This window comes from Martes martes (genome assembly GCF_963455335.1).
Source record: "Martes martes genome assembly, chromosome: 18".
Classification (NCBI taxonomy): Eukaryota; Metazoa; Chordata; class Mammalia; order Carnivora; family Mustelidae; genus Martes; species Martes martes.
In genome coordinates this window covers 5,229,550-5,253,915 of record NC_137906.1, presented here as the reverse complement: position 1 = coordinate 5,253,915, position 24,366 = coordinate 5,229,550, and the positions used below count along the sequence as shown (strand labels likewise).

The 24,366-nt window shown below is 56.6% G+C and overlaps 1 protein-coding gene across 5 annotated transcripts; it reads left to right on the top strand.

The window, feature by feature from the left end:
- The first annotated feature begins 205 nt into the window (after nt 1-205).
- RCC1L (RCC1 like) lies at nt 206-23,009 on the top strand. Of its 5 annotated transcripts, none has more exons than XM_080830493.1 (12): nt 206-571; nt 2,393-2,522; nt 5,028-5,156; nt 6,001-6,067; nt 7,103-7,154; nt 8,154-8,238; nt 10,295-10,476; nt 12,227-12,305; nt 14,028-14,115; nt 14,977-15,150; nt 17,086-17,171; nt 22,285-23,009. In XM_080830493.1, exons 1-12 carry the CDS (start codon nt 251-253, stop codon nt 22,491-22,493), a joined length of 1,602 nt encoding a protein of 533 aa, XP_080686619.1. In that variant the 5' UTR covers nt 206-250; the 3' UTR covers nt 22,494-23,009. The 5 variants fall into 5 exon arrangements, with proteins under 5 accessions (XP_080686619.1, XP_080686620.1, XP_080686621.1 ...); XM_080830496.1 differs by lacking the exon at nt 206-571 and adding an exon at nt 1,169-1,202; XM_080830494.1 differs by lacking the exon at nt 12,227-12,305.
- Nucleotides 23,010-24,366: the final 1,357 nt, after the last annotated feature.

The window sequence follows — 24,366 nt, the reverse complement described above, 5'->3', positions numbered from 1 at the left end:
CGCGCTGCAGCGCGGCGCTCCGCCTACTAAGGCCCGCGGCTCCCAGGCCCCGCCCCCCGCCCCGCCCCCGCCCCCCCCGAGCCCGCGGCTCCCAGGCCCCGCCCCCCGCCTTCCCCCAGCCACTGGCGGCCCTCGGTGCCTTTGCCTTCAGCCAGTAGCCGACGAGCCCTGGGGCTCTTCCGCCAGAGCGTGGGTTCAGGGGTCACCCAAGATGGCGGCGCCCAGGAGGCGCTGAGGCGTGGAGCGGAGAATGGCGCTGGCGGCGCTGGCGGCCGGGGCTCGGCTGGGGCGGCTGCTGAGCGGACCGGGACCGGGGCTGCGGGCGGGGCGAGGGCACCGGACGGCGGCCGGGCGCTCGCCGAGCTCGCGCGAGGCGGACGCCCCGGTGTTCCAGTACGTGGGCGAGCGGGCGACCCGTACCGACCGCATCTTCGTGTGGGGCTTCAGCTTCTCGGGGGCGCTGGGCGTGCCCACCTTCGTGCTGCCCAGCGCTGGGCCCAAGCATCGCGCCGGCTCGCGGCCGCCCCGCAGGATCCAGCCGGTGCCCTACCGCCTGGAGCTGGACCAGAAGGTGCGGGCCGCGGCTCTCTCCCTTCGTAGCGCCCTCTGGCCTCCGCCGCTGCTCCCCGAGGCCCTCAGCGGGAAGCTGGGACGCTGGGTGGTCCAGCGGCGGGGAGGAGGACCCTCGAGCGGGCTGCAGGCCGGGGTGGGTGGGGAGGGCGTTAGGGCGACTCTCACGTTTAACGAGTGGCCGAAATGTGCCCCTGCTGTGCCGGACGGGCGTCATTCGCACGTCACCCCGGAGCAGGGGGTTGTCATCGGAGTCACAGTTACATTCCTTGTGGTCACAGAATATACTGTCTCTAATTTCAGCCCTTTTAAGTGCATTGAGACTCCGTTTTATAGGCTAGCCTGTGGCCTGCCCTGGACAGTGTTGCACGTGTGCTGGAAAGGGATGAGCATTCCGGCATGGTCCGGGGGGACTTGATGTCAGGTCAAGTGGGTCAGTGACTTCTTGGTTGACCTGTTACTTGCCCCAGCTGTTCACCACCACCTCAGGCAGCTGCAGTGGTCAAACATTAGCTGCTGATTGTTTTCAACAAATAGCCCTGGGGAGGAGGCTGTTGGCACTGGGTGATACCTGGGTCGGGTCACCGGAGGAGAGCCCCGCGCATGGGGTATTCCAGGGAGCCACCGGACAGGTGAGATGAGAAGTTCCTCCAAACCCTTTTCTTCCTCTGGCAGTGGCCGCCAGACTGTCCGCCTGCGCCGTCACCGTGACCCGTTCCTTTTCAGAGCTACCGCAGAGCTTCGCTGAGGGGAATGGGAATAGGTCAAGTTGAAACGCTGCAAAGCATTTTGCCGAAATTAAAGAAATTCGTATTCTCTAACCGCAAAGCTTGCTGTTCTTACGGACACTCAGCGGCTTTTCTTGAGTAAACATTCCCCAGATCGCTTGAAGTCTTTGGTTAATTTCCAGGGTTCTGAAAAAAAAGGATTCTGGCATTTGCCGGTGTTCTCGTCGCTCTGCCGTTTTCACTGATGTCACTCAATCCATGTCCTTTTAATGTCATTACTGATAGGGTTGGATCACATCTGCCGTCTTGCTGTTTGTTTCTGTAGGTCTTTTGTTTCTCTGTTCATCCTTTGCTGCCTTCTTTTGCGTTAAATACAGTACCTTTTAAATTCCTTTGTTGGGGGAGCATCTGGGTGGCTCAGTGGGTTAAGTTCCTTTGTTGCGTGTTTTGCTGTATATTTGAGGATTTTCTTGGGATTATAATATCAGTATTACACTACTACAATACAGTATTCTCACAGTCTATGTTAGGTTGATAGTGACCTAATTCTGAAACAAACAAACAAAAAACGATAGCATCTTTGTTCCAATGAAGCTCTGTTAACTCCTCTCTCCCTTGTGGGGTTATTGTGATATGTATTTACATTTTAAGCCCAGTAATACAGTTTTAGAGTTATTATTTAATTTATTTTTTTGAGTAATCGCTACCCCCAAGTGTGGCTTGAACTCACGACCCTGAGATCAAGTGTTGCATGCTCTACAGATGGTCTGAGTCAGCCAGCCTTTTAGTACCTTAAACATGGTTTTTATTTTTTATTTATTTTATTTTATTTATTTATATTTAAAATATTTATTTATTTGTTAGAGAGCACAGGCAGGGGGAGTGGCAGGCAGAGGGAGAAACAGGCAGAGAGAGGATCAGGGAGCCCAAACTGTGACTCAGTCCCAGGACCTGAGCTGAAGGCAGACGCTTAACCGACTGAGCCACCCAGGCGCCCCAGTGCTATACGGTCTTTGGGCAAACGACCTGTCATTTATTGCAGAGAAAACTCGATGTCACAAATGAGCTCATGCTTCATGGGAACTCTTTTGCAGATTTCCTCTGCTGCCTGTGGCTATGGATTCACGCTGTTATCCTCTAAAACCAAGGATGTGACGAAAGTGTGGGGTATGGGGCTCAACAAAGATTCCCAGCTTGGATTTCACCGGAGCCGCAAAGATAAAAGTGAGTTTATCTCTCACCTTGGCTGCTCTGTCCTGGGATTGGTCTGAGGGAGCTCTCCCTTTTGTTTTCAAGAATATGATGACACAAACCAGACTGGCAGAACGGAATAGAAGGGGTCTTACACGAATGTTTTTTGGAACCGTCTTGGTAATAACACTGAACCTTTAGGCAAAAAAGGCTTTGATGATAAGTAAAGATGTTCCTCTTATTGTGCCTGATTTATAAATTTTTTTTAAAGATTTTATTCATTTATTTGACAGACAGAGATCACAAGTAGGCAGAGAGGCAGCAGAGAGAGAGGAGGAAGCAGGCTCCCCGCTGAGGAGAGAGCCCGATGCGGGGCTCGATCCCAGGACTCTGAGACCATGCCCTGAGCCGAAGGCAGAGGCTTTAACCCACTGAGCCACCCAGGTGCCCCTATAAATTTTTTAAAAAGATTTTATTTATTTATTTGACTGACAGAGATCACAAGTAGGCAGAGAAGCGGGCAGAGAGAGAGGAAGGGAAGCAGGCTCCCCGCTGAGCAGAGAGCCGGACTTGGGGCTTGATCCCAGGACCCTGGGATCGTGACCTGAGCCGAAGGCAGAGGCTTTAACCCACTGAGCCACCCAGGAGCCCAAGGCTTACTTTCTTAAGGAAGAAAAAAAAAAAAAAGGAATAGGGACGCCTGGCTGGTCCAGTTGGTGAAGTGTGTGACTCTTGATCTCGGGGTTGTGGGTTTGAGCCCTACAGTGGGTGTAGAGGTTACTTAAAAATAAAATCTTTAAAAATGGAAAAAAAAAAAAAAAAGAGATCACATTGTTTATCCTATAGAATTCTCCAGTCTGGAGTTTGCTGTGGTTCTGTCTAATGTCATCCTCTGTACTTCCTGATAGCTGTATTTACGGCCCGATTGCCCTTACATGATACATTGAAGGCTTCCCAGGCCCTTAGGGGTCTGTGCAGGTAGCAATGGGGGATGTATACATCAACAACATGGTCTGGTTTCTTTTTATTTATTTATTTATTTGACAGAGAGATCACAAGCAGGCAGAAAGGCTGACAGAGAGAGAGAGGAGGAAGCAGGCTCCCCGCTGAGCAGAGAGCCCGATGCGGGGCTCGATCCCAGGACCCTGAGACCATGCCCTGACCCGAAGGCAGAGGCTTTAACCCACTGAGCCACCCAGGCGCCCCCATGGTCTGGTTTCTTCGGTATTGCCTAGAATCACAACATCTCAGTGTGATAAAGCAGTTACTCCATGCTGATAGAAAGCTCTCTCCAGGGCGCCTGGGTGGCTCAGGGGGTGAAGCCTCTGCCTTCAGCTCAGGTCTTGATCCCAGGGTCCTGGGATCGAGCCCTACGTTGGGCTCCCTGTTCAGTGGGGAGCCTGCTTCTCCCTCTCCCGTCTGTCCCTCCCCCCAGCTTGTTCTATCTTTCTCTCTCTCTCAAATAAAGAAAATCTTTTAAAAAAAAGTATAAGGTTCTTCCGTAGAGTGACTTCTAAAGAACTTTCCCCTTTCTCACTTATTTAAAAGTTAAAATTTTCAGGGGCGTCTGGGTGGCTCCGTTGGTAGAGTGTGCAACTCTAGGATCTCAGGGTCATGAGTTCGAGCCCCACGTTGGGTGTAGAACTCACTATAATCAATTAATCAATGAATTAAGAAAAATTTAATTTTAAGGATTTTATTTTATTGTTGAAGTAATCTCTACGCTCAATGTGGGGCTTGAACTCACGACCCTGAGATGACCAGTTTTATGCTCTACCAGGCATAGGGCCAGGCGCCCCTACAATTTTCTTTTTTGACTAGAGAGCATATTTGCGTACTTGAGAACCCCACAGGTGCACTAGAGTATTTTGGAGAAAAGGCTGCTTTCTGCCTCTGTCCTCCCAGCCCTACAGTTTTTCTCCCGGAAGACAACCTGTGTTAACAGTTTCCAGTTTCTCCTGGAACACATACCCAAGCAAAGGCTCCCATGTATTCTTTTTCCCACTTTTTTTTTTTTTTTAAAGTATTTATTTATTTGTTTGACAGACAGAGATCACAAGTAGGCAGAGAGGCAGGCAGAGAGAGAGGAGGAAGCAGGCTCCCCGCGGAGCAGAGAGCCCGATGCGGGGCTCGATCCCAGGACCCTGGGGTCATGACCTGAGCTGAAGGCAGAGGCTTTTACCCACTGAGCCACTCAGGCGCCCCTCTTTTTCCCACTTTTTAACATGAGCGGTGTCCTCAAATACATGCTGCCCTTCGCTTTACTGGGAAATGGTAGTGGGTCTTTGCCTTTGCTCTCCGTGGATGCATATGGCATGACTGACACGGGAAGGCTCATTGGAGGCAGCGTGGTGCCGCGGGCCCGGGCCCGGGGCCTGGGGTTCCAGTCTTAGCTCTGCCACTACCTCGGGTGGCTTGACGAGTCCCTCTGATCTCTGGGGGGCGTTGTGGGGGTTGGACAGCGCGAGGTCTGATGCCGGGAATGCTGTCAGTCTGGGTCAGTGTGGGTCGCCGTGAACCTGCTCGTTCTTCTTTCAGCCAGGGGGTATGAGTATGTCCTGGAGCCCTCGCCTGTCCCACTGCCTCTGGACAGACCGCAGGAGACACGGGTGCTGCAGGTGTCCTGCGGCAGAGCCCACTCTCTCATCCTGACAGACCGCGAGGGAGGTGAGCTGGCCTCTCGGGTTCATGGAGGAGCGGGGGAGCCCCTTTCCTGCCCTTGGGTCGAAACCGGGTGATTTGATGGAACCACGTGTCACTAGGGAGGCTGCTGGCATTTCCCGAGCAGACCGGTAGCGTGGCTCAGGATCACCGTTGGGGGGTTCCTGCCGGCTCTCCCGTGATCTCTGATCTCTGTGATTCTTAGAGAACCTCACGTATTCGTAAACGTGACGGCGCCCACCGGGCCGCCTTCGCAAGGCCTCCCGCTCGCTTTGCCATGAAGTCACCGGGCTGCCCGTAGACGGCGTTTTCTGTTGTACTGAAAGGAGCCTGTTGGCCGGCGCTTCCCTCAGCCGGGGGGCTGCTTTCAGAGTCCGGAGAGCGCAGATTCTCTCCCGAAGAGCGAGTGTCTCTAGGGAAAGGCCGTCTTGCCTAAATGTTCCCAGTTTCATTTTCCGGCTAAGCGTGCTTCGTGGGAAAAGGCAGATGTGGTGTTCAGGAACCCTTTCCAGAGCAGCTCTGGCGTGGAGGGCAACCTCTAGTGACACGTCCCGGGGTGGGGGTGGCGGGGCCTTCCCCGGGAGGTGCTCGTCTCGGAACGTGGAATTTGTAACAAGGGCCTGCAGGGGAAGGCAGAGGGGCCCGGCAGGGTGGCCCAGGCCGTTGCTGGAGGGCCCGGCCCCAGCTGGCCTACGGGTGCACCTGCAAAGGCCGGGGGTGTCCGAGAAGGCAACCGGGCGCTTAGCCTGAGTGGTTGGAGTAAGACCACTTCCGAGACCCCCTTGCAGTCCTGACATTCCGGGATCCCCCGAGCCCGCGGAGTGGATTTCACTGGTGGTGTTTTCTGCAGTCTTCAGCATGGGGAACAATTCTTACGGGCAGTGTGGAAGAAGCGTGGTCGAAAACGAAATTTACAGGTGAGTTCCCCAAAGGACTTCCCCAGGTCGTGTTAAGCATTTAACATTTCCCGTGTGGTTAGTGAGTGATGGACCCAGAGAGCAGGAAGTGGCAGGCTTCCCCCTGCTTGAGAGGGGAGGTGAGAAGTCACTGGAAAGCCGTGGAGGGGTTGTTCCGCTGAGGGCTGAGCTCTGTGTGGTGCCTGGGTGGAAGGGAGGGCGGTCGAGCGTTGATTGTGGTGCGTCTGACTTGTTCTGAATTATTTATTTATTTATTATTTATTTATTTTATTACCAAATTGATTAACTTTAAAAATTCTCCTCTATTCCATTTATTTCGATCTTTTTTTTTTTTTTAAGACTTTATTTTTAAGTAATCTCTACACCCAAGGTGGGGCTCAAACTCACAGATCGAGAGTCACATGCTCAATCCATTGAGCTAGACCCTTATTGATTTTGGTCTTTAAAAAAATTCCTTTCTCCTTCCTCACACTATGCTGTTGGGTCTGAGTACAAGTCTCATTTCGGGCAGTATATTAAGATCACCAAAGTGGGGGGGCACCTGGGTGGCTCAGTCGGTCAAGCGTCTGCCTTTGGCTCAGGTCACGATCCCGGGGTCCTGGGATCAAGCCCCGCATGGGGCTTCTTGCTCAGCAGGGGCCCTGCTTCTCCCTCTCCCACTCCCTCTGCTTGTGTACTCTCTCTGTCTTTCTCTGTCTCTGACAAATAAATAAAATCTTAAAAAAAAGGTCACCAAAGTGGGGGCACCTGGTTGGCTTAGTCTGTAGAACATGTGACTCTTCATCTTGGAGTTGTGAGTTTGAGCCCCACATTGGGCACGGAGCGTATTTAAAAATAAAAAATTACCCAAGTGTTGTTCTGTTTTACTCTCCTGCCTCGGCCTATCTCTGCCCTATATTTGATCTTGAGAGTTTCCCTAACAACTCCTGTGTGCATGTGGGGGCCGTCAGTTAGGGGTGACGGGCAGGGGCAGAACGACACGGTGCTTACCATGACCGTATCTCTTGCTTCTCCCTAAATGGCTTGTGGCTGCAGCGAGAGTCACAAAGTCAACAGAATGCAGGACTTCGATGGACAGGTGGTTCAGGTAGGACACGCCCTAGAGAGATGCTGAGAGCCCGCCCTCCAGCCCCCCTGGAGGTGTTTTTGCAGGGGTGAAAGGTGGGGGAGGGGGTGGTGACGGCCAATGGGTCAGGGCAATTATCTGAGTTAATAAATTATTATTTTTTTTTTTTTTTAAAGATTTTATTTATTTATTTGTCAGAGAGAGTGAGCACAGGCAGACAGAGAGACAGGCAGAGGCAGAGGGAGAAGCAGGCTCCCCGCTGAGCAAGGAGCCCGATGTGGGACTTGATCCCAGGACGCTGGGATCATGACCTGAGCCGAAGGCAGCCGCTTAACCAACTGAGCCACCCAGGCGTCCCTGAGTTAATAAATTATTTTAGTGAAAATTATTGCCTGCCTCCTGTAGGTCAGGAGGGTGTTGGTTTCCACTAGGTTACGGGGCTACAGAGTTTAGTAAGGTTTGGGGGTACTGACACTGTAAGGGGGCGACCCGGGTTAAGCCAGCTCTGTGTGCGTCCCAGGCTGGCCGTATCTTGCCCACCGTTTTATTTCCATCCCCGGTGCAGAGCCTGGCACACGGTCCGTGCTCACGATACAAACTTAAATACCTAAGCGGACGCTTACAGGAAGGGCCCTGAGAGCGCAGAAGGAGAATTGTTCAGGCTCGTGGGGTGAAACGGAGGGAGAGAAGGCATCACGGAGAAGGTGACAGGCCGGGGCTGGCTGGTCGGACAGGGGTTATGGCAGAAGGCGGGGGCGGCCCGAGGGCTTAGAAGGGTGGATGGGGAGCTAGTGACAAAGATCGGAGGCCGGTAGGGAGGTCGAGGGGGGGGACAGGGAAGAGAAAGGCTTATGGAGGAGGGAGCTGAGCAAGAATCAGGCGCGGAGGCCGTGTGGGGCGGCCCGCCTGGGCCCGGCCGGCTCACTGCTCGGGAGGGTATGTGGCGAGCTTTGGGTCCGTCCACTGGGACGCTGGGCTCCCAAGGATTTCTCATCAGCTTCCCTTCTGTTCATCTGACAGGTGGTTTGTGGCCAGGACCATAGCCTGTTCCTGACGGACAAAGGAGAAGTCTACTCTTGCGGCTGGGGCGCCGACGGGCAGACGGGTAGGGGGCCCTTCCCAGGGGACGGGGCACTAGGGAGTGGGGCCTCTGGGACTCTTGTGGGCGAGCACCTGCCTTCCTGAGGCTCATCCCTCTCTCACCACCCTAGCCAGTCTGCCCCGCCTCATTCCCCTCGCGCCCAGCGCCCATGGCAACCATCCCATAAAGGGTTGGGTGGAGGATTCTAGATGCCTCTCCAGACGAACAGGTTCACAAAGGCCACCTAAAGGGAGCGCGGTTTGAACTGTTTTGAGGAGAATGGGATGAAAAGCGGGAGGAATGAGGGATAAGCTTTATTAACGTTGCTTATTTAATCCTTCTGTTATTTGATATTTGTCTGGAGGGAGGGCCTTTAATTTTAAGATTTCAGTCTTGTATAAATCCTCCCTAAGACCCCCACCACGTGAGATCACCTTTGCTCTCGGTCTCGTGTTTCCTTCCTGGTCTTGTTCATACGTGTACAAATTTTACATTGGGATAATAGCATGGGTGTGATTTTTACGTGCTTGTTTTTTCTTTTAAATTTTGTCGGTACCGTTTTCACAGTTGCGTTTTTAATAATTTGTGCGATACAGCATCAAGCTCATTTACCGTAAGATAAATGACTCATTACTTACCAAATCATTAGTTAATCATTACCCTGTTGTCAGGAGGTACATTTTTGGGTGGGGGGGACAGGGGGCAGCCCCACATTGGTCATTGAAGATATGACATTTCTCATGTATACACACCCTTTTTCTTTTTGGGGATTGTTGCCATAGGTTGGATTCCCAGGAGTGGATCAGAAGAATAGAATATTTTTGCGTTTTCAGAGTGTATTATTAGGTTGCTTTCTAAACATCGTACCAGCCTGTACTGTCCTTAGCCACGTACAGAAGTTACCACGGTGGCCATAAGCTCTCCAGCAACAAATACTGTCCGTTTAAGTGTGCTGATTCCATCCCTGTGCCAGTATTTTCACGTGCGTTTTTTCGGTATCTGTAAAGTCGAAGGTTCTCTTTATTTTTAAAATTGTGCTGTGGGTCATTTTTGAAAAATCAGCTTTTCACAAAAATAAGAAGCTCATTGATAGATGCATCCCAACAGCCCAGAGAGCAATCAGGGGAGATGCGAAAGCCCCGCTCTCTGGAGATGACCATGGTTAACAGTTTCCCGGTGCCGTTCCAGAAGCGAGCCGTCGGAGGGGACAGCTGGCTTCCCTGCTCTTGCTTGCTGGGCCTGGTGTCCAGCTCTGCAGGCCCCTGCAGTCGGTTCCTGGAGCCGGCCGCCTCTTGCGGCCCCAGGGCCTTGGCACAAGCCAACCCTTCCTTATGGGTTGAGTAGCTTTTGACCGGGGGCTCCTGTTTCATTGAATTGACCTTGTGGAAACTGGAGGGGCCTAAATGGAGATGCTTTTCTTCGGAGAGGACTCAGGTTCGCTTTTGTCTGTCGCTAAGGGGGTGCTGCAAGTCTGATGCTGCGCTGGGTCCCGTTGCAAAGCCTGGTTTAAAGGGGGAGTCTGGGGTGTGCGTTCTGCCTTGGTCCTGCTGCCAGGGCTCCCCTTCCGTCAGTGTGGATGGTGCCATTTGTCCCACGGGCGTCTGGCCACCCTGCCTTTTCTCCTGTTTGCTGTCCGCCACGCCAGGGGGCCAGTTCCGGCTTACTGTTATTTTGGTGGGGGGACATGGGGAGCTGGGGTGGTATGGGCTCTGGGAGAGTTCCTTAATTTTCTGGTAAGCCCAGCAGTGCATTAGAGATCGCTGGCTGCAAAGGTCCATGTGTGTATTCCTATAGGGTCCCCTGGCCTCATTGTGTCGTGCTGTTCTGTCTCGTAAACGTTTCTAACTTGAGTCAGACTTAGAAAGTCTCCAGAGTTTTAAAAATAAACACTCACTCTTCTGTTTCTTCCTCCTCTGAGAGAGCGTGGAGAAGGAAGCTGTAGAGTACGGAGAGGAACAGATTAGCCTTGCCGAGCTGATGCTCGTAAAGCGTTTAAAACTGTGCTCGGCGCGTAGGAAGCCCGTGGAAGTGTCTTTGCCAAGAGTCCGGGACTGGGAGTAACGCTTCGCCGTTGCGGCAGGTCTGGGTCACTACAATATCACCAGCGTGCCCACCAAGCTGGGCGGGGACCTGGCCGGAGTGAACGTCGTGCAGGTGGCCACCTACGGTGACTGCTGCCTGGCCGTGTCTGCCGAGGGCGGCCTCTTCGGATGGGGCAACTCGGAGTACCTGCAGCTGGCCGCCGTCACCGATGCCACACAGGTACGGGGCCGCGCACGGCGGGGCCTGGGAGCTTGGCAAACGCAGAGGGTCACGGGCGTTTATAAGACGTTCTTCTGGGGCGCCCGGGCGGCTCGGTTGGTTGGGTGTCCGACCCTTGCTCATGTCATGGTCTTGGGGTGGTGGGATGGAGCCCCAGGTTGGGCTCCGCACCCTGCCAGGACTCTGCTGCAGATCTGCCCCTCCCCTGCCGGTGTGCGTGCGCACGTGCTCTCTCTCTCTCTTTCTCAAATAAATAAGCATATCTTGATAGAAAAGAGCTTCTTCAGCAAAGTGTGACGTGGGAAGTGCTGTTTAGGCCCGACCACCTGTAAGGCTGCTGGGGTTCAAAGCCATCGTTATCAAGCCTTCGATGCAGTAGTTCTGGTTCAGAGCAGGCTGATGGGGGCGCCTGTGTGCCCTGCCCCAGCCTGGAGGGGGTGTGAGCTCCCATGGTGTCGCCATGTGTTTCCTGTTACAGGGTAACGCACGTGCCACGTACAGCACATAGATCGCTGGGGTGCACCTGCTCCCCCCCGCCCACCCCCGGCAGTAGGACACGCATAGGACGTCAGAAGCCACTGCCTGTGGCCTCCCTGTCACCGCCCCCGCCTTCTCACCGAAGGGAGCCACCATCAGTACAATACAGTAGGATTTTAGACATGAAGGGGAATTGGAAATAAAAATTAAAAACTCCACTGATGAAGAACCTCTCTCTCTCACCCGCATTCAGCAGTTCTCAGCTAATGGCCCCAAACCAAAAACAGCCCTGAAAAACCCAAGATGTAATTCACCTTCTTCAAGTATAGAATTTAGTGGTTTTTAGTGTAGTCACAAGTCGTGCAGCCCTCTAATTCCAGAACTTTTTCTTTACCTTCCTCCCCCCAACAAAAAAATAATCCTGTATCCCCAGTGGCCAGTTTTTGTTGCCATCTGCTTCTCTGCCCTGAATTTGTTCTGTTTTGTTTTGTTTTGAGAGGGAGAGAGCATATGCATGGGGGTGGGAAGGGGCAGAGGGGGAGAGAGGGAGAGAGGGATGTCAAGCAGACTCCGGCTGATTATAGAGCCTGACACAGGCCTCAATCTCATGACCTTGAGCTCATGGCCTGACCTGAAACCGGGACTCAGATGTGCAGCTGGCGGAGCCACACGGGCGCCCCTGCCCTGGATTATTTTGCAGTAAATCCCAGACATCATATTTTATCCATAAAAGTTTCCATATGTATCTCTAAAAGGTAAAGACTATTTAAAAAATATACTTTATTCCTTAATACCATCAGACTTCTGACAACATGCAGAAGGTTTAAAATACGTATTTTTTTAAAGAGCTATGTATTCATTTTAGAGCAGAAGTGGGAGGGGCAGGGGGAGAGGGAGAGAGAGAGAGAGAGAGAGAATCTCAAACAGATTCCCAGCCGCACACGGAGCCTGACATGGGGCTCGATCCTGCCACCCTGAGATCACGGCCCAAGCTGAAATCGAGAGTCGGCCGTTTAACTGACTACGCCTCCAGGTTCCCCTTAAATATGTATTCGTAAAGAGATCAGCCCAGAGGAAAACTAAAGCCAGAGAACAGGATGAGGAGAAGCCTTCCCTGCAGTCCGGCCCAGTGGCTAGAAGCCGTTGCAGATACGGTTCTGAGCTTCCTAGTAGCCAAAGTGGAGAAGAAAACACGCCCAATCAAATGATTCATTGTTTCTATAAGAGAAACAAATAACACGTTCAGGAAAATTGTTGCTCTTCCTGCTCCCAGGTCCTGAGAACAGCATCTCCCGAGGGCTTCCCAATGGGGACAGACCCAGGCTGGTGGCACTGTTACCGCGGCATGACAGGTGACCGCACCCCAACACTTCGTGCTTTCACCCAGCACGCACTGATTGTCTCACAGTTCCTGTGGGTCCAGAATCCAGGGGGGGCTCAGCCGGGTCCTCTGGCCCTCGTCCCTCGAAGGCTGCAGTCATCTTCGGACTTGGCGGGAGAAGGCTCTGCTTCCAGGACCACCCCGGCGGTTGTTGGCAGGACGCAGGTCCTCGTGGACCGTTGGACTGGAGCCCCGGTTTCTCGCTGGTGGTGAGCCAGCTACTAGCTGTTGGCCCAGCCGTCCTCGGTTCCTGGCCACGTGGGCTTCTCCACGCGGCAGCTCCCACCACGGCAGCTGGCTTCATCAGAGCGAGCAAACGAGGGAGCGTGAGAGTGCCAGCGAGACGGAAGCCAGCGTTTTATCATTTAATCTTGGCAGTGACCTCCCCTGGCTTTCACGGGTGCTCTGCTCCTTAGAAGCCGGTCACGAGGTCCGGCCCCACACCAGGGTGGGGGGGCCGCGTGGGTGCGACTAGCAGGAGGGGGGATCACGGGAACCTTCTTGGGAGCAGCCACCGCAGCTGGGACTCTTGACCGTGGCCTGAGCCTCACCCTGTCTCGGACAGCCGTGGGGCGTCTCCGGCGTCTCCGTGCTGGGGTGTTCCTCGGGCTTTGCCGGGGCGTCGTACCAGAGCACCCAAACCCCTGACCCTCGTGTCTCTTGTTCTCAGCAGATCTGGTCCCCGATTCATAGGGAAAACGTGCTATCAGATATGTGTGTCCTCAGTTTCCCACTCTGAATTCTCCACCCTCCAGCCCAGGCCCGCTCGCTTCTAGCACGCGGACAGCATCTCCCTCCCCGGTGACGCCAGTTTTCTCTCTACGTCGGGGTCCTGTCTCCTCCCGCCTTCTCGGGAGCCCTCCTCCTCCTGGCCTTCCCCATGGCTCCAGCGTCCCCTTCTCCACTGGTCCCGTCTGTCCTCCCTGACCCGTGTGGCCTCCACCTGCAGACGCCCTGTGTGGGCTTCTTGCTCTCCACCCAGACCACTCTTCGGGGCATCCCCGAAGACATTTCCCTTTGGCCATCTCTGGGCGCAGCGAACTGTGGATCCCCCACACCCTGGTCCTCTGCTGTGTCCCGGGTCCCCTCCCGTTGCCTCTGGAAATCCCGCTCGTCTCCTTAGTACCCCTGCTGGCTCCCCTTTGTGCTCAGGAGCTACACCAGTCCCTAACCGTGGCCCACAACCTCCAGCCGATCTGGTCTCTGCATCCCCCCCATGCCCCTGCTTCAGCCTCTCTGACCTTGGTCAGACTCCCTGGAGGTGGCCCGCTCACCCCCTTCCCTGTGTACCTGCCAGCTCTTTTCTGGGGTGGCCTCTCCCCTTGCCTAGTTACGCCTACTCATCCTTCGGGTCCCAGGATAACATGAAGCCTTCTCGGTCGCTCCTCCCAAATTAGATCAGGTTCCTTGACACTCACTCTCCTTCATTGCATTCAGTGCAAATTAATTTTGGGTTCATTTTGGCCGGCCTCTTACCTTTTCCACCGGACTCCGCTCGGGGAGAGGGACCAAGTCGGTTCCTTCCTGTCAAATCCCCAGCACCTGGTTAGGTCTTTAGTGTATCTTGGACGTTCAGGAAGGCCTTGGAGATTGAGTCAACGACCGGGGACTTACTGCTTTGTATACGAGACAGAGCACTGCCGCGTTCTCACTGGTGTGTCTTCCTAATAGTGTGGCTCTGGTTTTGATTCAGGTGAACGTCCCCCGGTGCCTACCCTTCTCGGGAGTGGGGAAGGTGAAGCAGGCCGCGTGCGGCGGCACGGGCTGTGCCGTGTTAAATGGTGAGACCCTCCTGCGCGCGGTTTGTTGGGAAGCTGGAGGTGGGTTGGATGGGGGGATGGCTCAGGGTCCACTGGAGTCGCGGCTGCCTCCCTCACCCCGAGGGAGGGAAGGGAGCGTGGCCGTGGGCGGTCTGGTTAGCCTGGGCTCAGTTTCATAGACGGTGAGGGTGACGTTCTTGACAGAGGATAAGAGCCATGATTCAGATACAGACAAACAGCAGCGGGACTGAGTCCTTCTAACCTCAGTAATGATAGCCGACCTCTGGGGTCTGCTCCTCCCTGTCCCTCCCCGTGGGCCAGAGACTCAGCCCCGTCTTCCCCAGGGAGGCTGTGCCCGAAGACACTAGGCAGAGAGGAGAGCCATCAGGTGTGGATCCCAAGGCCTGTGCCCATGAGATTAAATGTCAGGCACTGGTGGGAAGCAGTAAACCTTCTATGACCAAGATACTCATTTCTGAGACTTTTAGGAATGTGGCCAGAGATTGGTTGTGTTCTTGGCTTGCTCCTGCTGTCGGTGTGAAATGCAGAACATCTGGGTGGGGAAAACCGTCCCGAGCCTCCCCTGTGCTCACCGGGCAGCTGGGTGGCTGGCGCCCCGGGCCCGTCCCGGTTAGCTCCAGATGTGGGAAGCTCGTGTCCTGAGCAGGGTTCGCTGGCTAGACGTCTGCCACAAGCAAGACTTGGAAAGAGGGAGAGAAGAAACGTGATTTTAGATCTCTGTCCGTGTGTTCTTGACAAGCAAGGAGGGGGGAAAACCCATCCACGTGGACACAGGGGATTTTGGTGGCCTGATCTGAATTTCCAGGGAGGGCAGGCTGCGCTCGGTTCGCCCCACTGACCGTGGTGTTTGCTCTAATGCAGGAGAAGGACATGTTTTCGTCTGGGGCTACGGAATTCTTGGGAAAGGACCGAACCTCGTGGAAAGTGCCCTTCCCGAGGTGATCCCGCCCAGTCTCTTCGGCCTGACGGAGTTCAACCCGGGAGTCCATGTTTCCCTCATCCGATGTGGCCTCAGCCACTTTGCCGCCCTGACCAGTGAGTGGCCTGGCCCGTGCGGCCCTGGGGGCTGGCCGAGCTTACTTACCTTCAGGAGGGCGGCTAAGCCTCGAGGTGCTTGGCCTTGAGGTCGTACGATGTGCGTCTCCTCTTCATCCCAGAGTTCACTGGATCTGTGGTTGGGCCAGTGGTAAAGCGAGTTTCCCCGTGAGGACACCTGTTGGCGGCGGGAGAGGGTCGAGCATGTCGGGGTGCCGGCGGACGCCAGCCGCGGGCTGGTGAATCCACAGTGGGTGACCAGGAGGCGAAAGGGGCGGCAGGAGGTGGGTCTGGGAGCCCGCCCTGCGGTCTCGCGGGGGTCAGGCTGCCCAAGTCCTCCTGCGGGATCAAAGGCAAGGCCGAGACGCAGGTTTTCGCCGAGTGTTGCCAGACTCCAGAGCCATAAAGGATCCCGCGGCTCGGCGACCCTCTGGCTGGTGTGTCGCCGCGTCTGTTATGCCGCCTCCATGAGTGCTGCCGGATCGGTTTGCCCCTGTCGGGACGTGATCGGTCAGGCTGAACTACGCTCGTTTCCCGTTGTGGTTCTCAAGTAGATTCGTGGTTTCCTTAAAATCACATTTCATGGGAAGTAATTGTTTTCTTTGGGAACATCCGGGCTGGGACGGTGAGTTTGGGTCGCCCTGAGTCATGGCAGGTTTTTGAAGCCGTTTTGCCTGAGCCCGTAAGAAGCCATGCGGCCGAATTCTGGGGGTAACGAAGGTGTATTTTCCAGGGCGTTTCCGGGCTTACACGGCGTGCAGAGTCGCATGCTTGGAAGTCCCTATGACGTGTTCGACTGGGGTGGACTGTTTCCTGTTTGCTGTCAGGCCGTGTGGCCACTGTGGGTCCCGTTGACTTTCCCCAGGGCCCGGTGGCCGCCCTCCACGTGCCGGTTGCGGTCCCTCAGTCCGGGCAGCGTCAGAGCTGGAGCTCGGCCCCATCTGTGGGCCCCGCATTTGCCTCCGGCCAGCTGGGGGTTGGCTGGCGGTGGCCGTTTACTCCGAGGTCTGCTCTCGTTCCGGAGCGGGGGCCAGACTGAATTGTTCTGTCGAAAGGCTCGGATCTGAGGGGGGGACCAAGGAGGACAGTGAGATCAGAGGGCTCTGGCAGCTCAGAACAAAGGGGTTTCCTTTTTAATCAGCCCGGGTTACTGTAGTCCTGCCTTTTCCATGGCTTTTCTTCTATTCCCTGTGACCACAGCCTTTTGCCAGGAATAGGGTCTCTGTGCCAAGGAGCGCCCCCAGCTGGCGTGGACGGGAATCTGTGGCAAAGGCGGGGCTGCGGGCGGTGCCCTGCCCAGGCTGGGGGTCTGTCCTGCAGGTGGGCATTTCCAGGGCCCCCCTCTGCCTTCAGTCTGCCGGGCCGTCCTTCACGGCACTTTATACAATTGGTGAACATCCGTTTTTACCGTGAGGTCTGCTCCCTTGTCTAGGTCTTGCTCTTTGAGTCGCCGCAGCCCCGTGCGGGCAGGGACGGTGCGTGGTCAGTCACGGCCCTGTCCCAGCTCCTGGCACACGGACGTAGAGCCGGCCCAAAGAGGCACTGGTCACTGCATATCTCGGGACCACATGGTCCCGAGATATGGAAACCAGATAAGGAATGATGGATCATCCTGCTTCTCACTCTGTCGGGGTGTGACTCGGGCCCGAGGGGGTCGGCTGCCGGGCTTTGAGGAGGGGGGGGGGTGTGCAGAAGGGGCGAGCAGCGCAGGCTGTGCGGAGCTGCTGGCCTCAGAGCTCCGCATGTGTGCCCGTCCCCCGTGTGACAGGCGCAGCGCGCGTCCGTTCAAAGGAGAGCATTAAGGCCGGGTGGAAATTGAAATCTGACTTTGGGCCCTCCTGGTCCCTGGTCTAGAAAGCCTGTTCTCATGACCCTCCTCCTGGAGACTTGCTCTTGGTCTAGCCCCAACCACGCACCATTTTCCTTTCTTTGCAGACAGAGGAGAGCTGTTTGTGTGGGGCAAGAACATCCGCGGGTGCCTGGGCATCGGCCGGCTGGAAGACCAGTATTTCCCGTGGAGGGTAAGGCTGCGCCGGGCGGGCTTGAGGGTGCGCCCGGGGCGCGGGGCTCCCCCAGCGTGCAGCTGGCCATGGTGCCCCCTCTCAGGTCCCGGCTGTCCCCTCCTGCCCCGCGGCTCCAGGGGAGGCCCCGTCGTGGTGAGGAGCCAGGGAGGGCTCCTAGCTCCCTGGGCTCACCGCCCTCAGCTCTGTCCCGCGGCCTGCTGGGTGAGGGGCCTGTCGGAGAGGGGAGCAGGCGGGCCGAGGGTTCTAGTCCCTCGTCAGAGGCCATCTGTGGGCAGGTGGAGTGGGGAAACAGAGGCACACCAGCGGCTCTGCAAGGAGAAGGCCACATGCAGGCCGGGCGCCCTGGGGTCCCTGAGAGGGAAAGATTGGAAACATCGAAGTTGCTGCGCCGGGAGCTGTTTACAGCCTGTGCGGAGGAAAGTTTTATAGCAAATTGGAAAGAAAGGATGTTTAATATTCATAGGGCCTTGCCACGGCCACCAAAGTAAAAAAATAAAAGCTTTCCTTAGGGGGAGGATGCAATTATACAAAAAAGGCTCATTGCGGGGCGCCTGGGTGGCTCAGTGGGTTAAGCCTCTGCCTTTGGCTCAGGTCATGATCCCAGGGTCCTGGGCTCGAGCCTCACATCGGGCTCTCTGCTCCACGGGGAGCCTGCCTCCCCCTCTCTCTCTGCCTACATGTGATCTCTGTCTGTCAAATAAATAAATAAAATCTTTAAAAAAAAAAAAAGAAAAAAAGGCTCATTGCAAAATTAAAGGGGAAAAAGGTTCTTTTCTAAATTGTAGCTTATCTCAGTGTGGTTTACTAAGCTCTCCTAGGGAAAAAAAGCGGTTCGTATTTTTGCATACAGACCGTATGTACCACGTGGTACCAGAGATATTACAAAGAACGAGTCTCCCGTCTCTTGTCCCGGAGGCCGCTGGTACTGGTCTCTTGGGTTTCCTTCCAGACAGTCTGCGTTGAGATGTGCGTGCACGCGTGCGTGTGTGCACGTGCTCAAGGCTCTTTGAAGGTTGGTTTTAATAACGTGCTTTGAAATAGTGCAGAGCATTTTTTAAAACCCCAGGTGAAAAGGCGGAAGCAGTGTATAACTTAAATAAAACCAGGGTTTGTCCAAAACCCTCTGCAAGACGTTTCGAGGCACCTCAGTCTCTGGGGGGGCTGTTTCCCTTGGCTGCAGGCTGTCCTGGTTCCCGGTGACCTCGGCAGGCCCTGCCCCCTTTACAAAGACTAGAGGCGCCGTCCCTAGGAAACCAGGTCAGAACGGGGCTTTCTGCTCGCTAGAAAGAACGGTGGTGCGCCGGAGTGGGGCACGGGCTGGCCCGGGCCTTCTTGCTCGTCCCCGAGCCTGGGATCCCCTTGCGGGTGAGGAATGGATGGACCATTGCTTGGTGGACAGTGGGGGTCAGGACAGGTGACAGGAACGCCCGTGACGCAGAGGTCCCACTCGCTTTCGTGGCGGATCCTCACTTCTCGCTGGGGGAAGTGGCCGAGTGGCTGGGGTTTGGACGCGTACCGCTGTGCCGGGTGTGGGGGGCTCCCTCCTGCCTGCCTTCCCCCCAGATGACAGTGAAGATCAGCCAGGCATTAAGATTCGGAATCTTGGCACTGTCCTGTTGAAACGGCCGGGGGGGTGGTGCCCGCTGTGGGGGGAAGCGCCCAGGTGCCAAGGCCGCATTTGCTTTTCAGGCCAGAGCCCCCCTCCACGGACTCCTCACTCACCAGGTGGCCTCTGGGAACGTCGCTCCCTGCACCCCTGCTGTCAGGGAGGGACACCCCAGGCCGTCCCCCTGACAGCTGCTTTCCTGTCAAACCGCTGCCCTCCCCCTGGCACTTTGGTGGAGCCCTGCCTGCGGGTGGGTGGGGGGCGCCTCCCGGCGTGGTGCTGAGGGCCTGGCCCTCGCCGTGCTCCGCGGGCCCAGAGCTGCCAGCCCGGGCTCTGGGCAATGGCGGTGGCAGGAACTGGGTTTGGGATCAACGGGGTTGGAGTCCTTAAAGATCAGATTCGTCTCGTGCTGGGTAGTGGGATCTTATTTCCAGCCTGTTCTCTTGTACTTCCTTTCTGGTGTTTTTTTTTTTTTCTAATGACACGTGATTTTAATTTTTATTTTATTTATTTTTAAAGATTTTATTTATTTATTTGAGAGAGAGAGATAACGAGAGCGAGCCCAGGCGCAGTGGGTGGAGGGGGGCAGGGAGAGGCAGGCTCCCCACTGAGCGAGGACCCCCCCCGACTTGGGGCTCGATCCCAGGACGCTGGGATCGCGACCTGAGCCGAACTCAGATGCTTAACCGACTGAGCCACCCCGGCGCCCTGTGATTTTTATTTTTAAAAAATTTGTATTTTCTTACTAATCTTCAGTGGGGGAACCGTTCTGTCACTTTAAAAGTATTCCAGGAAGGGGAGAGAAAAGAGGAAAGCCCTGTCTGTGGCTCCTGCAACAGCACTGACTGGTTATTCGCAGACTCACAGGGCCCGGGCTGCCCTGACCCTCTGCAGGCTCAGGGAGGGACACCCGCGCCCCCACCCCCGACTCCAACCTCTCTTTCCAGAAGCTTTCCTGGAGGTTGTCGAGCCGCACACGGACACTCAGAGCCGGTCAGGGAGCTCTTCAAAGCCACTCATCCAGTAAGAGGCAGGGCCCAGAGTCAGACTCTGGGGTGTCTGACTTTGACCCCTGGTGCCTGAGTTCCAGGCTGTGCGAGGGCCCTGGAGCTGGCGGGGCGGGGTGGGGGGGAGGCTGGGACATGCCCCCAAGTCTCTGTGGGGCCCCCTCCAGCCTCCCTGCGGCACTGCGGGATCAGGCCACCAGGGCAAGAGCTGGAGTGGCCTTCCCCCGCCCTGTCACCACCCAGAAGTGCCCAAACATCTCTGCCTGTCTGAGGGCGCCTTGCTCTCGTTCCCTCCCCAGGACAGCCTGTGAGGGCCCCGATCCCCGCCCCCGGCCGGCCCCTGTGGTCGCTGACGTCAGGAATCCAAGGGGCTGCCCCACGGCGGGAACCGGGGGCTCTGTGTGCACACCCTGCCGCCCCTTGCCGTGTGCCCTCGGGTCGGACCGGGTGGGCTTGGGGCGCGTGCAGGCTGGCCACCCCTCCGGCTGCCAGGCCTCTTCCCGCATGGCCCCTGGCCCCGGGTGGGAGGTCTTGGGGGGGGTGGACGTGTGGGGGCCGCGAAGGAGTGCAGCCAGGTCGGGAAGCAGCCAGCGCCGCTGTTCAGGGCTCCTTCTCAGCCCCTCCACCCCCGCCTTTCTCCGCGGAGGGGGGCGGCTGAGAACTCGTGGTGAAGAGGGACGGTCCTGCTCCGACAGCGCTCAAGACTTGCGAGAGCCTGTTAAGAGCCCTTCGGGCCGGGTGTGGCGTGGGTTTCGGAACTGGGTTTCCCTTTGCAAGAATGCAGCGAGTGCGGATGGGTTTGGAAGACTCACTGTGTTTCGTCGTTTTGTTTCACGGGAGGACGACACAGGGCACGTGTGGCCGAGGGCAATGTCATCTTGGACTCCGTTCAGAGATCGTCAGAGACCGAGAGCCCTCGCACTCAGGGGAGTGGGGACCGCGGGGGCCGAGGGGGCGCAGAGGCCAGCCAGTCGGGGCCAGGGGGTTCCTCTGCTGGGGGTCTCGCGGCCAGAGCTCGGGGCCGAGGACGGGGGTGCTGAGGGCAGCAGTGTGGGGGCGGGTGCGCTGAGGGCAGCAGTCCCCCCACCCCGGGAAGGGTCGGTGATGCCCAGGGAGGTTGCTAGGAGGTCACCTGGGCCTGTCATCACGTAGGTGGCACGTTTCTCCCTCCCACGGCCAGACTGGGACATGTTCCGCCCCCACGCCTCGGTGATGAACCCAAGGACTGGGGCGCTGCTGCTGATTTGTTTCGTGACTTCCATTGTAGGCGTCGCTAAATGCCTTTCTTTAGGGGGAGAGGAGCAGGCAGCGCCTGCCTGGTGGCCCGGAGCCCTTAATGGAATTGTGTCCTCGGGCACAGGCACGGGGCTCGGGTCCCTGCTGCTGCCCCCGGGTGTTCAGGCCAGGCCCTCTGGCTGCGGCCGTTCCCCGGTCTTGTGCTCAGTAAACTCCACAGGCTGCGACAGATCCCGGTCCTGGCTGTCAGGCTGCCCAGCAGAGCACAGCCTCCGGGGCCGGAGGCTGAATTCGGATCCGTGCGGACACCACGGCAGCCTCAGCGTCCTGTGAGGGTCCGAGCACTCAGCAGGGCGGGAGCACGGACCTGCAAGCTGTTCCTGAAAGTCAGCATCTTGCACACGTGCCGCGGCTTGTGTCGGGGACCTCTGCGGGGGCGGCGGGAGCCAGTGGGGAGGGGTTTCTGGTTCAGAGGGAAGGTGGGAATAAAGGGACAGATGCCGACAGGGTGGGGCTAAAAGGTACTTGATACCGGGGCTCCGCGCGGCTCAGTGGGCGGAACGTGTGACTCTTGATCTCGGGGCTGTGAGTTCGAGCCCCACAGCCGGTGTAGAGACTACTTAAAAATAAAATTAGAAAAAAAAAAGGGATTTCATATCTTTTTAATTCTTTTTCACTGAATGTCATTTTATGATGTGCCCAGGAGAGGGTCTTACCTATTGAAAAGAACGATAATGATAGATGGCCATGCCATCCGCATGGGTGGGCGCTGCTGCAGGCTGGCCCGCAGGGCCCGTGGCCCCCTCTGCGACACAGGAGACCATCCTCGTCGAGGATGCACGTCGTGCAGGCAACAGCTGGCCCGGGGCTGAGGCTGACGGCGCGCACAGCCGCAGATGCCGGCCGGGACCTCCTTCCCAGAGCGGACCCCGGCTGCGGGAGCTGGGGCTCCTTGACCTCCAGGAACCATGGGGCGACCCCCAGGAAAGGTCACCGAGCCCCTGGCTTGGGAACAGGTGTTGACCACAGGGCTGAGTAGTCTCTGTGGGAGCTGTGGGTTCTGGTAGCCTCTGCGACGGGCAGGTAGGAAGAGTCACGTCTGCCGTCGGCTGGGTGGGACGCCGGGTGACTGCACGGTTGTCGGAACTGCCCTGCTGGGCTCGGATGGGTCAGGTCACCAAGAGGCAGAGCCGGGCTCAGGCCCAGGATGGGTGGCTTCCGAACCATGTCCTCTCACGCTGTGCTGGGTCTTGTTTTGCAGGTGACCATGCCTGGGGAGCCCGTGGATGTGGCGTGCGGTGTGGACCACATGGTGACTCTGGCCAAGTCCTTCATCTGAAGCTCGACCCTGGAACCTGGCCTCAGAACCCCTTGGACTGCTTGGCAGAGCCCCCCAGCAGGGCTGTTGCCGGGGGTCAGAGAGGACCCAGACCCCTTGTGACGCGTGATGCTCTCTGCCGGTGCCCTTAGCAAGAACGTACTGGAAGTCTCGGGACTCAGGCCCCTCTCTGGCCGAGGGTGGGACCCGCTGCATCACCACGGATGGCTGTCCTCATCCGGCCAAGCACCAGCGAGAGGGGCCTGGGGCTGTGTGTCTCATCTGACCTGAGCAGCTGGTCTGGGGTAGCTTAGCTCTACGCCACGCTGTTCTGTCTGTGCTTGAAGGTTGCCTGATGGCTCTAGTGGCCGGGAGGGGTTCCGTAAGCCTCCGACCCCAGCAGAGCTCGTGGTGGGCGTGTGGGCGTCAGGGCGAGTCCCTGCCTGTCTGCGGGAGCCGGGCTGAGAAGCTTGGAGAAGTTAGAGCGAGGCCAGGTTCTTGTGCACCGAACACCCCCTGCTTTCAGAAGCTTGGCTGGAGCGCCAGCCCCGGAGAAGAGACCCGGAAATCGTGGAAAACAGTTGCGGGAGTAACATCAACTTGGCCTTTCGTTTAAAAACATCTTTGGAAAATCTCTTTTGGAATAAAGTCTATTTTCTGCCTTTTTATTTTTGAGCACTGAAGAGGTTTTTTTTTTTTTTTTAATCTTACTTGATCATTTAGAGATTCGCTCACAAAAACAAGGCTTTTGTTAAAGTGACAACTAGAAGCCAGTGACAAATACTTCAGAAGACAGCCCTGCCTGAAAACGGCGTGTCTGCACAGTCTCCTCCCCACGGTTTCGTTGGGGGAAAACGACGACCGGGTCACCCCGCCGGGGTCTCGCCCTGTGGCCGCACCCCCTTTCCTCTGACTCATTCCCTCAACAGATACTCTGTCCCCCGCGTGGCAGCTGCTGTCGGTCACACTGGGGCACTCGGGGACGACGCCCCTGGAAGCAGGTCCCACGGAGCTTGCGTTCTGGGAGGCGAAACACAACAAGCCAAACGGAGCGTATGGTGCTGCTTACGTGGGCCGTGGAGACCAGCAGAGTCGGGGAATGGGGCTGGCCGTGTCGGGGCTTTGCAGGAAGGGGAACGGTCGGGGCGGCTGGCTGGCTTGGTCCGTGGAGCTCGGGTTGTGGGTTCGAGTCCCATGTTGGGTGTAGAGATGACTTAAAAATACAATCTTTAGGGGGCCCCTAAGTGGCTCAGTCAGTTGAACGTCTGACTCTTGATTTCAGCTCAGGTCATGACCTTAGGGTTGTGGGATCAAGCCCCTCGTTGGGCTCCACACGGGCGGCATGGAGCCTGCTTGGGATTCTCTCCCTCTGCCCCTCCCCCTGCTCATGCTCGCTCTCTCTAAATAAAAATCTTAAAAAAAAAAAAATGAGTGAAACGGTCACTGAGTAGTCCTTGCTGTGAGCTGAGGCCGTAGGACCTAGCCAGGCCCCATAGACCTTGTGTCTGGGGGAGCAGCCCCGGGACCATCTCCTGGGCTCACGTTACCTCCATTTCTCCGTGGAGAACCGGCTCCTTCACTTGCCACGAAAGATCTTCCGTAAACTTGAGAGAGGAAATGACTTGTCGTCTTCCTTCCCGAAACTCCTGGCCGGGCCGTGTACCGTCCCCCCGGCGGTGGAGAACAGAAATCCGTCCCCGTGCAATCTTACGGCACCTGCCGATTCAGGGAGGGTGCGTGCCCCGGAAGGCCCAGCTCATGCCTCCTGGTGCCACCAGCCTGGTGTTCAGAGCCAGGACGTGATGGTGCCGGGCAGGGTTTCTGTTGAAGGTCGGAGTGGTTTCAAGCCTCCCACCCAAGGTTCGGGCCCAGCCACTACCTCGGTCTTGGACACAGCAACCAGGACATTGAAAGGGACGGCCTTGGATGCGTCTTACGACCCAGGTTCTCGCAGCCGGGCTCCATCTGCCTGGCTGGCTGGAGTGCGTCTGGCACACGCCAGACCCTCTCCACAGTTGTCTTCTC